Below are 16,634 nucleotides of genomic sequence, written 5' to 3'. Positions count from 1 at the left end.
ACATTTCAAGCTTTGTTCTTGAAATTATGATATAAGATATAAGAAGATCATAATTATTGTTTTAACACAATTTTGAGTTTATCTATATTCAGAGTTTTGCAATTCTGACCTTTTTCTCAGAATTATTATTTTTTTTTGCCACACAATAAAAAATAAAAATGTAATTGTGACTTTATAATCTCACATTTCAAGCTTTTTTCATTAATTATGAGAAAAAAAGCCCGATAGAAACTGAGAAATGTTTTAACACAATGAAATGAAATAAATAAAAAATGGGAATAAGTATGTATAAATATGCAAGTTTTTTATGACCATTTTTATACTTACAATCCATGCATTTTTAAAATGTTCTTATTTATGACTATTTTTTTACTTAAGTATGCACTTTTAAGTTTTCTTTTTTATCATCATTTTTATACTTACTGTATGCATGCATTTTTAAAATATATTCTTATTTATGACTATTTTTATACTTATTAAGCATGCATTTTTTAAGTTTTCTCTTTGTGTGTGTGTGTTTAATTTTTTTTTACATGTTTATGCTCACTTGGTGGTGAAACAACTTTTACTCAGAAATTTTACAAATAAATAGATAGTACAGTTTGTAGACAAACTTTGATGTTGACTTGAGAGAGGCTAGTCTGAATATTTAATATATAGTTTTCAATTTTAAAATATAGAATTTAAGTTAAGTTAACTTAAGTTTCAGGATTTAAAAGTCATGCAATCCAAAGGCATTGAATTAAATGTGAAATTTTAGAGTATGTGTAGAAAGATTGAAATAGTATTTTCTTGTACAGCATACTCTATTAATTAAAACAAAATAATTTATGCATGCATTTTTAATGCATTGAGAGTTTCATTAAGTTTGATTTTGATCTCTTTCTTGTTTAAGTTTTACTGAACTCTTCCTGCAGGCCGAATGTGTGTGGATCCCGTCATCATGCGTACTGCTGTCCTGGATGGAAGACCTTGACCGGAGGCAACCAGTGCATCGTCCGTAAGTCCTCATCAGCTTCCTGTTTGGTGTGTTCTGGTCCAGCACGAGCAAAGGGACGCGCGCTATCAGCGGTGCGACTGTAACGGTGGTGTACAGTGGAGGGCGGGGGTTTGGATGATTGTTTTTTGCTTTGGTCCTGTAAATGAATAGATTGGCAGCGCTCAGGAAGGCTGTGGTGGTGTTGTGTGATTCTGGCGCTCCGCCGTCTCCCAGGCGCAGTGGGTGGGGTGATGTTGTTTACTTGTGAAGGTCAGGCGCTCTAATGGATCTCGGTCACAATGGCCCAGAGTCCCTCTGACCTCCTGACCTCTCACTGACCGCACTTAGCAAGAACATTCCGGTAATAAACAGGGTTTGGACGCATTCCAGATATATGTGCATCGTGTAATCGCATTAATCCGATTAAGCCGATATTTCCTGAATAAGACAGCTGGAATATGCCTCGATGAACTGGAACTCTGTCTCATGGAAAGACCTGGAGCAGGACCAGACCTGAATCTGCACACTTTGATTTTGTGGGATGGATTTAAACACGCTAGGCGCAAGAGATGTGTAGAATGCTCAGAATATCACCTGTACCTGCATGTTTGTTGACATCTGTCAGAGTCGAAAATCGTTGTTTTTTTCCCTCCTCAGCTATTTGTCGTAGCCCTTGCGGAGATGGCTTCTGCTCCAGACCCAACATGTGCACCTGTCCGAGCGGCCAGATCGCACCCACCTGTGGATCCAAATCAGGTAATTGCCTCTCTTCTTCATCCAGGTGTGCGTCTGTCACACAGGTGGAGTCAGAGAGTAGTACTAGTAGTAGTCATTTTTTGTTTAAATATTTGATCAGTTTTTTTAGTTATTCTTCGTTTACTTTGTTTGTATTTTTTATTTCTTATGTAATCATATTTTGCATTTAAAAGGCCTTAAAAGTCACACTGTTATACTTCATTATTGTTTTGATGCATGCAATTTTAAAATGTTAATTTTATGACATACTAACAATGCTTTTTTAAAATATTTATGACTATTTTTATACTTATTAAGCATGCATTTTTTAAAGTTTTCTTTTTTATGACCATTTTATACTTATTATGCATGCATTTTTTAAATATGTTCTTTTTTATGACAGTTTTTATACTTATTAAGCATGCATTTTTTAAGTTTTCCTTTTTATGACCATTTTTATTTTTATTATGCATTTTTAAAATGTTCTTTATGACTATTTTTATACTTAAGCATGATTTTAAAAATATGTTCTTATTTATGACTATTTTTATATTTATTAAGCATGAATTTAAGTTTTACCTTTTTTATGACCATTTTTATACTTAAGATGCATGAATTTTTAAAATGCGTTTTCATTTATGACTATTTTTATATTTATTAAGCATGCATTAAACATGCACGTTTTCTTTTTTATGACCATTTTAATACTTAAGATGCATGCATTTTTTAAATATAATCTTATTTATGACTATTTTTATATTTATTAAGCATGCATTTTTGTTTTCTTTTTTTATGACCATTTTTGAACTAACGATTCATGCATTTTCAAATGTTTTCTTTTTGACTTTATTTATGAATAGCACTGTGAATTTTCAAATATAGAAATATGCTATATAAATAAACTTGATGGCAAATTTAATGGATATTTTGCATACCTTTCATAAACATTTTCATAAGAATTATTTAAATCAAACATTGTGCTTGAAGTCGCACTGATGTCATCCAGTAGGATGCAGTTATCAGTGAACGATCTTAAAAATGAACAAATAATGACCCAGCCGTTTGCAGCGAATGCAAACCTCGCAAGAGTTTTACCGAATATGGTTTGGCATCTTAACGACGAAAAATGTTGAAAGATGGTCATCCGCTTAGGGTGTTGAAAATAATGGTTTAGTGTCCCGATCGTCTCAGATTTTTGTGGTTGTTTTACGGCCGTGATTGTGAATAACAAATATTGTGAATATTAGCTGTGTCTGGATGGGTGTGTGTGATTTGGAGTCCGTCCACAGTCAACAGGCCTCACCCGCCACTCCAGCTCCTCACTGGATCACTGCTGCAGCTCCACGGGGAGGAGACGTTTGTGTGTGTGTGTGTGTGTGTGTGTGTGTGTGTGTGTGAACGTGTATGTGCTGTAGTTTGGGGACATGTTTGTCCCCAGATGTGAGCTCAAGCCTCCCTTTGTGGGCGTCCACAACAGGAACAATGATTCATGCACACAATAATAATGTTTTTGTGCATTTCACTCAAGGGTTTGTGTTGGTCTATAATTGCCTTTATACTGAAGGGGTCCCTTTCCTTCCTCATTTTCACTCTCTGTGAAAAAAAAAACTCAATTTCAATGCATGCTTCCTCTTCCAGAAATGCTGCATTGAAAGTAACTAGGGTGTAATGCTGAATCAATTCGTAGATTAATTTGCATGGATTGGAATCGATTCTGAGCATAGTTTTTAACAGCAGGTGGTGCTATAGGCTTGTGCATTCAACTGAGTAATTTAAGTGGTTAAATGTATTTGCACCTTGGCTTTTATGCTTTTGTTATACAACAGTAATGTAAACACAGCCCACTTGAATGCTCTTGTAATTTGCTTCAACCTTTTCAAACTTTATGAATGATTATTTTAGGTTCAAGTGGTGTGTGTGTAAGGAACTGGAAGCAAGCAGAGTATGGCTGTATCTAATCGTTATACCCCTACAAGTATTGCGAGTATTTTTTCAAGTAACTAAAAATAATGCATTACTTTTAAATTTACTTACTTTTTCAAATGAGTAATGCAAGTTACTTTGTTTTCCCATCTATTGACTGACAGCTCTCCTGTCCTCATGTTGAGGGAATTCAGTAGGGAGGTGTAGAGGCGTTTCCTTCTTTACAGTCTTTACAGTTGCCAAATATATAACTTTTACATTTTGTTATTAAATATAAATAAGCAAGCCCTGCTCTAATGACCAAAAATAACGCAAAAGTAATGTAACACATTAATTTCCATAAAGAGTAATGCAATTAGTTACTTTTTTATGGATTAGCGCAACATTGTAAAGCATTACGTTTAAAAGTAACTTTTCTTGACACTGACTGCTTTGATTGGTTAACTTTATCGCACTGTAGCCACGCCCTCCTTTACAGCATGTCATGTGTTTGGAAACTAGAGATGGCAAGTGCTGTGATAGAGCTGTATATGTTTAAAACTATATGTGACCCTATACTACAAAACCAGTTTTAAGTAGCACGGGTATATTTGCAGAAAGAGTCCAAAATACATTGTATGGGTTAAAATGATAGATTCTTCTTTTATGCCAAAAATCATTAGGATATTCAGTGAAGATCATGCTCCATGAAGATATTTTGTAAATTTCCAACCGTAAATATATCAAAACTTTATTTTTATTTAGTAATACTGCTAAGAACTTCATTTGGACAACTTTAAAGACGGTATTTTCAATATTTAGATTTTTTTGCACCCTCAGATTCCAGATATTCAACATAGTCGTATCTCAGCTGTATCTCTGTCCAATTTGTCCAAACCATACATTAATGGAAAGCTTATTTATTCAGCTTTTGGATTATATATAAGTCTTCGTTTAAAAAAAAAAAACCTTAATGACTGGTTTTGTGGACCATGCTCACAGGTTCACTATATTTGACCACCATTCTGCTGATTTCAAATAATTCATGTTTTAGTTCGTTTTAAGTTCTGAAACTTACAGTATGGTTTTATTGTAGAGTAACCTCTCATGTATACATATCAAAAAGCCAGTGTGTATGTACAGTAAATAACATGTCTGATGTTTGTCTTCAGTCCAGAACTGTAACATCCGCTGCATGAACGGCGGGACGTGTGCGGAGGACCAGTGTATGTGTCAGAAGGGATACAACGGAGCTCACTGCGGCCAGCGTAAGACACACATAACCCTGCAGCACACATACGGACGGACACGCGACACACCTTAACCAGTTCCTTTTTTCTTATATAGCGGTGTGTGAGTCCGGCTGTCTGAACGGAGGCCGATGTGTCGCTCCAAACCGCTGCCTGTGTAACTACGGCTTCACCGGAGCTCAGTGTGAAAGAGGTGAGATGCACCTAGTGTTTGTTTCAAAGATTTATAAAACATCACAGACTGACGTCACTGCATCACCACAGACACAAACTACAGATATACTCTGAATGATGTTTCTCTCTGCATTTCGTGGAACTGTTTCCTCTTAGAAGCCGGTTGAGGGCTGTGTGTGTGTGTGTGTGTTCAGGACCTGCTTTGTGGACTCTGATGTTCTGTGGATGTTATTAGCAGCAGATGTGCTGGAGTTGAGTGTTTGTGAAACAGGACAGAGCGTTCTCTGTTTGTTTGCTGCTTGTCTTGTTGGAAATCATATTTATGAGGAAATGGCAAGTGGAAACATCCCTTTATGACACATGCTCATCCTCCCCGCTGGAGCAGAAGACATGATCACGTTAGGAGGCTCGGGTGTGTTTATCATCACCGATGTTCACTGGGGCAACTAAAGACATGTGTGTACTGCATTTTGGGTCAGTTTAAAATGAGTCCTTGTGTATAAACAGGTCAAAGAGTAGAACTTCAGATACTTTCACACAGGTGTCCAGCAGAAGAGCCGCAGGTGTAGAGAATCACATTAAAGGATTACTCCACTTCCAGAATAAACATTTCCTGATAATTTGCCCACCTCCATGCAATCCAAGATATTCATGTCTTTCTTCATGTCAGTTTTTCGACATACCCTAACTGTCTTGAATCGGAGTGCACAGGGCACACATCACAAAGCTAGACAAGCATTTGAGGTAAAAAGTATATAAATTGTAATTTTCTTTAGAAAATAACCAATTGTTTCACTAGATAAGACCCTTATTCCTCGGCTGGGATTGTTTAGAATCCTTTGAAACTGCAATGAAGCTGCATTTTTAATCTTCAATCCCTTGAGCACCATTGAAGTTCACTATATGGAGAAAAATTCTGGAATGTTTTCCTCAAAAAAAAACTAATTTCTTTGCGACTAAAGAAAGAAAGACATGAACATCTTGGATGACATGGAAGTGAGTAAATCTTCAGGAATTTTTTATTTTGGAATTGGAGTAATACTTTAAATAACAACATGCTCAGAAATGCATGAGAAGCTCCAGTCAAATATTGCACTGAAACTGGAGTTTGAGATTGATTGATGGATAGATAGATAGATAGATAGATAGATAGATAGATAGATAGATAGATAGACAGAGTGATATTCTGGTAGATACATGTACTTGGCCCTGATCTTCTGGTTGTAAAGGGTTAATGGTGTCAAGTGTGTGTGTGATTCACACTCAGCTGAAGTCACATTTTTGTAAATGATTGTTTAATTGGATTTGTGCAGGAATGAGGTGCATAGAGAGCGCAGTGAACACAGACATTCCCAGAGATTTATTCAGCTGATGAACTGCAGGAGATCATGAATTCCATAATGAATCAAGCTTTGCTAATGCGGCCTGTGTGTGTGAAAAAGAGAGTGTGTGTGTGTGTGTGTGTGTGTGTGCTGGTGTTCCCTACATGGACAATGTCCTCACAAGTAGTAATAGCTGTAAATTTTGACCTTGTGGGGACATTTTTTGGTCCCCATGAGGAAACAAGCTTATAAATCAGACAGAATGAAGTGTTTTGAGATTCCAGAAATGCATGTAGTTTAGAGTGTGGGGTACGGTTTGGTGAAGGGGGATAGAAAATAGAGTTTGTACAGTAGAAAAACTATTATGCCGATGGAATGAATCCATAGTGATAGGAATACCAGTGTGTGAATGTGAGTGTGAGTGTTTACAGTATATGTGTGTGAGTGTGAGTTTTATTGCTCCCAGATGTTGAGCAGTGCAGGGAGTGTCCCCTTCAGACAAACGCACATGACATCACACACAAACACACACACACACACACACACACACACACACACACACACACACACACACACACTCGTGCAGGGTGTTCCCAGTGTTCATATGAAGCAGCAGTTGATCGGCAAGAACATCAGCACTATGAGACTCATGATAATTCATTCTTCATTGTCTACTATAAGTATGAATTAACTATTAATTGTTTAAATAATTAATAATAATATTTATTTTTAAACATTTAAACAAAACATATTTGCCATTACATCAGTTTTGTCGAAATATGTAACGCTGAACCAAAAAAACACCTGAAAAAAGCATTGTAAAAAATATTTTGGCTGGAAACAAGACAAATAATATAAGTAAGAAAAGCATTTTTTGCATTGATTAGCCAAAAAAATAAAAACATGTTCTAAGAACATTTTGCTGACATTCCCATTAAGTTATGAAAGTGTTTTTCTCTGAATGTTAAAAGCATAAATGTTTTAAAAACTACTTTTCTAAATTTGATTGTTAAAGGAACATTCCATTTGATCAGCTTTATCAATATGTTAACGTTACTTGTTACTTTTGAATATTCTCTAAACATACTGTGAGTAGTAACATTAAAAAAAAAACATTAAGCGAATATCCAACGTAAACGCTTTAGAAAAAACATTCAATGAGCAATTTATACATTTTTTCCTGCTAATGTTTTAAGAACATTATTAAAGCTGTACTGGCAGAACATTTGCTCATAACGTTGACAGAACCTTTCCGGAACATTCTAAGAACGTTCCCTGTTAGCTGGGAGTGTGGTGACTTGTTTTCTGATCAGATTCTTTCAGACGCAATGCTGTCAGTGTGAACTCACAAGCATTGAACTTTTGAAGTGTCATGCAAACTAAGCGTTAAACATGTTCTGTGTGTCTCCAGATTACAGGACGGGGCCATGTTTTGCGTCGGTCAGTAACCAGATGTGTCAGGGTCAGCTGACCGGAATCGTCTGCACCAAGACGCTGTGTTGTGCGACAGTGGGACGGGCCTGGGGTCACCCGTGTGAGCAGTGTCCCGCACAACCGCACCCCTGCCGCCGCGGCTTCATTCCCAACCACCGCTCTGGAGCCTGTCAGGGTGAGATACACACACACACACACACACACACACACACACACACACACACACACACACACACACACACACACACACACACACACACACACACACACATAAACCAGTGTTAGAAGTTAACAGGGCTTGGGCCAAAAATGCCACCAAAATGAACAAAACGCCCCCCAAATTTAAGATAAGAGTTCTAAAATTCTCAATTAAAATGAAATATGAAAATGAATGAAGCGCAGTGTTGTTTTTGACAACCATCTTAGATTTAGTCATAGTCTTAGTCTTTTGGACTAAAATGCTTATTAGTTTTAGTCAAATTTTAGTCACTTCTATATGTGATAGTTTTAGTCCAATTTTAGTCGACGAAAAGTCAAAAAGGTTTTAGTCTAGTTTTAGTCGACGAAAAGTCAAAAAGGTTTTAGTCTAGTTTTAGTCAAAAAAGGGGAAAAAGTAGTCTTTTAACAAATTAATGTAGGTCAGTAAGTATTTTGCTGTTGTGTAGTGTCACTTGTAAGTTCTGAAAATAGCAGATCTATATTTCAACACAATGTGAGCTTCCGGATCGACTATTTTCACCAATAATTACAATAATGAAGGAATGTTTTAAAACATAAAAGACAAACAAGGATGGAATGCTAAAACGGCTTGCCATACTAGTATGGCAAAGAGTATTTAATGCTAAAACGGCTTGCCATAGCGGCAGATATTTTCCGGTTTTAATTGGCATGCACAATAAGCAGAAATGTCATGCATTTTAAATGTCTGACGGACCACCCACTAACATTTTCGTCTATTCTCGTCTCGTCAACGAAAACTCACACACGTCTCGTCATGTTTTAGTCATCAACGAGCCATTTTTATCTCGTCATCGTCTCGTTATCGTCATGAAAAAAAGTGGCGTCAACGAAATGATTTCGTCATCGTCATCGTTGACGAAAACAACACTGATGAAGCGTGTCGATTTCGGCATTACATTTACAGAAGATGCTCATGTTGCATTAGATTTCTTTTTACACTCAGTGATGGAGCTCTTTAGTTCTTTGCTCACTTTCTTTGTCTCATTTGTTTCCAGTTTGAATAGCTGTTTTGTTTTTAATGCAACCAAAATAACCAACCAAATAACTAAGCTTGATTCATCTTATCTTGTTTTTTTTTTTACCTCAAAAGACATTAATAATCATTACTACAATAAAGAGCAATAATCAACACTAATGGTTTTGTCATGAGGTCACAGTTTCTAATGAGTTCCTGTTTTTTAATTTTTTAATTTTTAATAATATTATGCAGTTGTTGTGTAAATACCTGTACATGAGCAGCATTAAACAGTGTAAATAATAGTGATATAACAATATAAAAATCTCACGATACGATAGTATCGCAAAGTCCACAATACGTTATTTATTGTGATATTTAAAAAAAACACAAATGAAGAATTGGAAAAATGTAACATTTTGTACATTTTAAAGTTAAATTAGTGCACTAGTGCACTTTGAGAGTTCAAAATTAACAGCTCCAACCCAGGTTCTTAACTAAGAAAACTTAAGTCAGAAAAAATCTGTGAATTGTCTTGTACCTGAACTTTAAAGAGGACTCAATCCTCTTTAATTTGTGGTATACTGTCTCAGTCTAAATTACATTGACACTGGTGTTTTAGGAAGCCAAACAAATTTGAATAAAATAATAATAAAACCTAAAAGCACATGCAATAAACCAGTTCACCGCATTTATTTACTGTGAACAGAGCCGTTCTAAGGCACGAAAAACACCGGATCACAGCTGATTGCCTGAATGAAGTGTGCATTTTGCTTTGAAACGCAGCGAAAACAGATTTGATTAAGGGATTAAGCCATATTGTGCTTTCGGTTTTAGTTTGTTTGACAGATACTGTGTCAAAGCATAATGGTCCAAAACATAACCTTAAAGGGTTTTAATGTTAGCATTAGCAGTTTAAATATGTTTAAATATAATTAAATCCATAGTAAATAACCATAAATGCCATGATGCAGCTTCTGTTCCAGCTTTGGTGTTTAAAGGGGTCATATGATGTTGGTAAAAAGAACATTATTTTGTGTATTTGTTGTAATGCAGTGTGTTTATGCAGTTTGAGGTTCAAAAAACATATTATTTTCCACATACTATACATTATTGTTGCTCCTCTCTGCCCCGCCTTTCTGAAACGCTTTGATTTTTACAAAACTCATCATTGATGGAAACCGAGGTGTTCTCTGATTGGCCAGCTATACGGTGTGTCGTGATTGGCCGAATACCTCAGGCGTGTGACAGAAATGTTACGCCCCTTACCATGCTGTTTCTCGGTGTGACGAGACAGAAACAATCAAACCCATTATAAACCAGGCATTCATTGCATCCAGTGGGGACATAACTACTGATAATAATGACTCTTACTGTCTTTTTACGCGTTGCTTTAAACATAACATAACACCATGTCTGTATTTGCGATCGTAGAACGAGAAACAACAAGCACTACTCTACACTGATCAAAACTGGTGTTTGAATAGTCAGTAAGGAATTCTTTAAACATGAAAACGTACTTACAGGCTGTGAGTCAGAAGCGCAGACTGTTCTTGCAACATTGGAATTGCCCCACTTTATAGCCTTAACCCTTGGTGTACTTTCGCTTTTGCTTTCTCAATGAAACACATGCGTCTCCACAACATGGCAGCTGCAACACTACTACAGCCGCTAAAAGTTACACCTTCTTTATTTCCATATACAGCGAGGCGTGTTTGAACGAGTCGTTTTAGAAAGGTGTGGCTGAGTCTTAACTTTTATAATAAATATCTCTTTGGTTTTAAAACTTTAAGCTTTGCAACTTTACAGATCTTATCCATGGACAAACAGCTCGTAACACTCCAAAGACAAAGGAAAACAAAACAAAAAAAAACGCATCATATGACCTCTTTAATGTTGTGATTATTTAAAGTAATTGGTTCAATTTATGTATTTGACATAAAAACTACCTTGTAATTAATAAGGTATTTATAAAAGGTAGAAGGTGAAAATCCACTGGAGCAAATATTGCTGGAAAAGTTAATTTCTGACCCTGACATAGACATACACAGAGACAGACGGACAGTTCACTCTAATTGAGTCAGATTGGTTTTGGTTCTAATGCAGGAATGCTCGCAGTCATGCAAACAAGGACACACTGTCAGAACACATAGATGCACGCCTCAGCGAACCAGACGATCCCACAACACACACACACACACACACACACACACACACACACACACACACACACTGATCAAGATCTACACTTATCAGAGCAAACACACAGATTGAACACACACTCACACACTCTGACTGTAAACAAGTCCCTCAGATGATGCACCTGTTGATCTGAGCTGAAGGTTGATGGGAGCAGTGCTGGGGTAAGATGGGCCGGTCTGTTCCGGTCTGTGCTGCAGGTCTTGTCACAGACCAGCTCCGGTGTGTGTGTGTGTGTGTGTGTGTGGTTTGGCTGTGACTGTAATTCCTCCAGCTGGGTAAATTCTTTTATCGTCTGGCTGTCTGAGTCGCTCTGGGAGGGTGAGCGTGGGCTCGTCTCGCTTTCGTCTCCTCTCTCTCTCTGTTTGGTCTCACACTTCTCCTCAAATTAATCAGGGTTTTATCTTGTCCCTTAATATTTCTTACCTATTTACGCTTCTCCCTGCTCCTCACTGTCTCTGTGTCTCTGTCTATGTGTGTGTGTGTGTGTGTGTGTGTGTGTGTGTGTGTGTGTGTGTGTGTGTGTGACTCAGAGCTGCATTCTTGTGTGTGTGCTGCAGGTGTGTGTACAGTATCACTATCACAGTGGATATTAACCTACACTAGACTGATGGGATAAACACGTCTGACTGCACTAGTAGTCTCCATTACTGTTCAAAAGATTTAAAGAGCGTATTTTTTATTCAGAATAATGCGTTAAACTGATCAAAAAGTGACAGTAAAGAAATTCCAGAAGATTTCTATTTCAAATAAATGTGTTTTTTTTTTTACTTTCTATTCATCTGTGAATCCTGGAAAATAAAATGTATGACATCTTCCACAAAATATTGTGCAGCACAACTGTTTTCAACACTGATAATAATCAGAAATGTTTCTTGAGCAGCAAATCAGCATATTAGAATGATTTCTGAAAGGATCATGTTCACTGAAGATTGGTGTAAAGATGCTGAACACTACAAAAAAAAGATTTTCTTACATATTTTTTGTCTTGTTTTCTAGTGTAAATATTTACAAATTCTTAAATCAAGATGCATTTATTTTACAAGTAAAATGAAGATATTATGTCTTGTTTTCTGAAAAATTATAAAATTTTGTCATTTTTTTGCTAAAAACATCTGCCAATGGGGCAAGAAATTTTTTTTTGGTTAGCCATTGAATTAAGATTATTTTTCGTACCCCACTGGCAGAGATTTGTGCTTGTTTTAAGCAAAAAGTGTGTTACTTTTTTCTTTGTAAAACAAGATTAAATATCTTAAGTCATTTTACTTTTCAGGTAAATGCATTCAAGAACATTTAAATATTTATACTAGAAAACAAATTCATTTTTTGCAGAGAAAATATAGCATTGATCACAGAAATCAATGACATTTGATCATATATTCACATAGAAAACAGCTGTTTTAAAATATAATAATATTTCACTGTTTTACTTATATATACTTGTATTTACTGTATTTTTGTTTAAATAAATGCATTCTTGGATACTACTTTCAAAAACATAAAAAAATTGTACTGACCTCAAACTTTTTTTTTTTTGCTGTATTGTGGGTAAAACAGTTTTATTTATTCAGTTGGAAGAACATCTGACTGTCTGTACAAAAAGTCACATGATCTATAACTCTTGTTTACTTCCATGTGATTAGTCATACAGAAATAGAGCACAATCTGAAGATTATGGTTTGTTTATGTCTTAACTCTTTGCTCTGCTTTCAGCCTCCACAGACACACATGAAGCGTTGCGACATGAGACCGGAGTGCTGATATTTCGTCCTCATGTTGTTCTGTTTTGAATTATACACACTGATTTGAGTGCATCTGTTGTGTTGTTGTTAAACCATTTCCTCTCTCTCTCTCTCTCTGTGTGTGTGCGCAGATGTGGACGAGTGCCAGGCCATTCCTGGACTCTGTCAGGGGGGAAACTGTGTGAATACTGTGGGCTCATTTGAGTGCAAATGCCCTGCTGGACACAAGTTCAACGAAATCACACAGAAATGTGAAGGTAATGATACACACACACATCAGAACTCACTGTTCAGCTCTGCAGATAAAGATTCTCTCTACACACATGAGCTCTCTTTAACATCTCAGATGTTTCTCCTAAACAGCAGTGACATGGAGAATTCAGATTCATATAGAAGTGCAGATGTTCTCAGATGTTTCTCCTGAGAAAAAGCTTATAGTCTCACATCTGTCTCCTCTAGAGTTTCAGAAGACATGTCAACAATGTCTCAAACTGGGCTCAGATATGCCAACATTCTCAGGACGTTTTGGCAAGGTTCTCTCACAAACGTTTTTCCAGTAACGTTAATAGAACGCTCATTTAGTGTCTGTTTAAAATATTATTTGTGACCCTGGACCACAAAACCAGTCTTAAGTTGCATGGATTTATTTGTAGCAATAGCCAACAATACATGGGTCAAAATTATAGATTTTTTAAAGACAAAAATCGTTAGGATATTAAGTAAAGATCATGTTCCACAAAGATATTTTATAAGTTTCCTACCGTAAATATATCAGAACTTAAGTTTTAATCAGTAATATGCATTGCTAGGAACTTCATGAGGACAAATTTAAAGGCGATTTTCTCAATATTTTGATTTTTTTGCACCCTCAAGTTTTCAAATACTTGTATCTCAGCCAGATATTGTCCTAACAATTCTGACAAGCCATACATCAAATCTCAGTTTAAAAAAGTTGACCTTTATGGCTGGTTTTGTGGTCCAGGGTCACATTTATGCATAATTCTTGGAAAGTTTTTATGAAATGGTTGGAGTTTAGTCTAATAGTTTTAATTAGACTAGTTTAAAACATTCAGAAAATATATTTAAAAGTAACATTCTCAAAAAGTAACAATCTTTGCAACATGATAAAATAGAATGAAACATTTTAAATGTATAAAACCTAAACATTTTGGATGTTCAGAAAATGTTCAGAAATAACATTTTGATGACTCACTGGGAACACATTTTTGTTAGTTCAAAAGTCAGATCTCAGTATGAAACACTGAAACAAACAAATGCATCATTTCTCATCAGAAGAAAACTAGTGCTCAGATATGCCATCATTCTTAGGACGTTCTGCCAAGGTTCTCTCATAAACGTTAATAGAACGCTCGTTTAGTGTCTGTTCTTTAATAATGTTACACAAAAACAATATTTGTGACCCTGGACCACAAAACCAGTCTTAATGGATTTATTTGTAGCAATAGCCATGGGGTAAAATTACCGATTTTTTTTATGTCAAAAATCATAAGGATATTAATAAAGATCATGTTCCACAAAGATATTTAATAAGTTTCCTACCGTAAATATATCAGAACTTAAGTTTTAATCAGTAATATGCATTGCCAAGAACATCATTTGGACAACTTTAAAGGCGATTTTCCAATATTTTGATTTTTTTTGCCCCCTCGGATTTTTGAATAGTTGTACTTCAACCAAATATTGTCCTAACAATCCTAACTAACCATAAATCAAATCTCAGTTTAAAAAAGTTGACCCTTACGGCTGGTTTTGTGGTTCAGGGCCACATTTATACATCATTCCTGGAAAGTTTTTATGAAATAGTTGGAGTTTAGTCTAATTTGATTTTTTTGCACCCTCACATTCTAGATTTTCAAATAGTTGTATCTCGGCCAAATGTTGTCCTAACTAACCATAAATCAAATCTCAGTTTAAAAAAGTTGACCCTTACGGCTGGTTTTGTGGTTCAGGGTCATCATTCCTGGAACGTTTTTATGAAGAGTTTAGTCTAACAAAAAAACAAAACATTTTTTTAACATTCAGAGAACATTCAAAAGTAACATTCTCAGAATCTGTGCCACATGATAAAATAGAATTAAACATTTTTAAATGTATAAAACCTAGACATTTTGGATGTTCAGAGAATGTTCAGAAATAACATTTTGATAACTCACTGGGAATGTTAGTAAACATATTTTTGTTAGTTCTCAATATGAAACATTGAAACAAACAAATGCATCATTTCTCATCAGATGAAAACTAGTGATTCATTTAGGTCTGTTTTTATCTCTCATGAGATCTTTTTGGAGAAACATCTGAGATGTGTGTATTTTTGTCGTCTCAGACTCTCTTCCGCGGCTGTGAGTGTGTTTGTGGTTAAATCTGGTTCAGTTCAGCTCCTCATTTAGACGTCTCCTGTAGTTTGCGTTGTGTAGTAGGTCTTTGATTGTCTCATATAAACTCCATCTACAGCATCATCTAATCAAACGCCATTTGATTCCACAGTTCGGTGCCGATTCCGCTCTCTCCGCTTATTTTCATGATTTCATTCTGATGTAGTGAATGTAAATGGGATGATGATGATGATCATAGAAGACGTTGTGCGTCTGACATCGCTTAGACAGCGCCATTAGCACAAGTTTGTTTAGACAGCGAGTCTGAATCTTCTGTCATTAGGCTCAGAGACGATGCTTTTAGACATGTTTACAGGACAGATGCAGAGACGGAGAAAGTCTGGCCGCTTCGCTGTGTTTACAGCAGGACACAAGGGTTTTATTTTTACTCCTGTTCAATCAAACGGCTCATTGCTGAACTGGAGTGAGACTCTTTAAAGCACAGCCGAGAGTGTGTGTGTGTGTGTGTGTGTATATGTGTGTGAGAGAGATCCATACCCGCCCCGCACCCAGAAATAACGGCCCAGAGCTCTGGAAAGCACCCGGGCGAGAGCCAAACTCAAACTGCTGTCCATTATTAGTAAAGCTGTATTTCACTGCGGAGATGCTGCGGTCAGTCGTCTGACAGTACATCTGACACTCATATTGCTCAATAATTCACATCACACAGCAAAACCCCTTCAAACGAAGCGTCCCGCAGCTGCAGACTTGTGTAGATGATGGCCCGTTGCTCTCTTTAGTAGTTTGAGTGCCAGAATCTGAGTCTCGAGTTGAAAAATTTGACTGTGTTGAAACTGTTTCACTTTAACAAAATTTTTAATTGTGTTCACCCTCAGATTAAAGATTTGTAGAAATGTGTCATTCCATCATTTCCTCAAGAATGGATCCTCTGGAGTGAATGGGTGCCGTCAGAATGAGAGTCCAAACAGCTAAACAATAATCCACAAAAACACTCCAGCCCATCGGTTAACATCTTGAGAAGACAAAAGCTGAAATAAATTCATCATTAAGATGTTTTTAACTAAAATACGAGTCTATAATCCATAATAACGCTTCCTCCAGTGAGAAAGTGGTCTGGTCTGAATCGGGAGAGAAATCTGCACAGATCAAGCACCGTTTACAAAACAGTCCAAAACAGCTTTAAACAAATATGTGGCTGGATTTTGATGTGTAAGACAACAGAAGATGGACTTTTTACAGGAGGAAGCGTTATTATGGATTGTAGACTTGTATTTTAGTTAAAAACATCTTGATGGATTTGTTTGAGCTTTTGTCTTCTCAAGATGTTAACTGATGGACTGGAGTGGTG

General features: G+C 36.3%; 1 protein-coding gene across 1 annotated transcript in view; it reads left to right on the top strand.

Moving 5' to 3' along the window:
- The first annotated feature begins 1,668 nt into the window (after window positions 1-1,668).
- Window positions 1,669-16,634, top strand: part of fbn1 (fibrillin 1) — an 89,011-nt gene continuing 74,045 nt past the window's right edge. The window contains exons 1-5 of the mRNA XM_073850264.1: window positions 1,669-1,735; window positions 4,789-4,884; window positions 4,964-5,059; window positions 7,774-7,971; window positions 13,064-13,189. Of these exons, the coding sequence (XP_073706365.1) occupies window positions 1,684-1,735; window positions 4,789-4,884; window positions 4,964-5,059; window positions 7,774-7,971; window positions 13,064-13,189 (568 nt within the window). The 5' untranslated portion in view covers window positions 1,669-1,683. The remainder of the gene's footprint in view (window positions 1,736-4,788; window positions 4,885-4,963; window positions 5,060-7,773; window positions 7,972-13,063; window positions 13,190-16,634) is intronic.

Source organism: Garra rufa, chromosome 11 (genome assembly GCF_049309525.1).
Source record: "Garra rufa chromosome 11, GarRuf1.0, whole genome shotgun sequence".
NCBI lineage: Eukaryota > Metazoa > Chordata > Actinopteri > Cypriniformes > Cyprinidae > Garra > Garra rufa.
The sequence above is the reverse complement of the archived record's forward strand: the minus strand, read 5'-3'. Positions and strand labels throughout refer to the sequence as shown.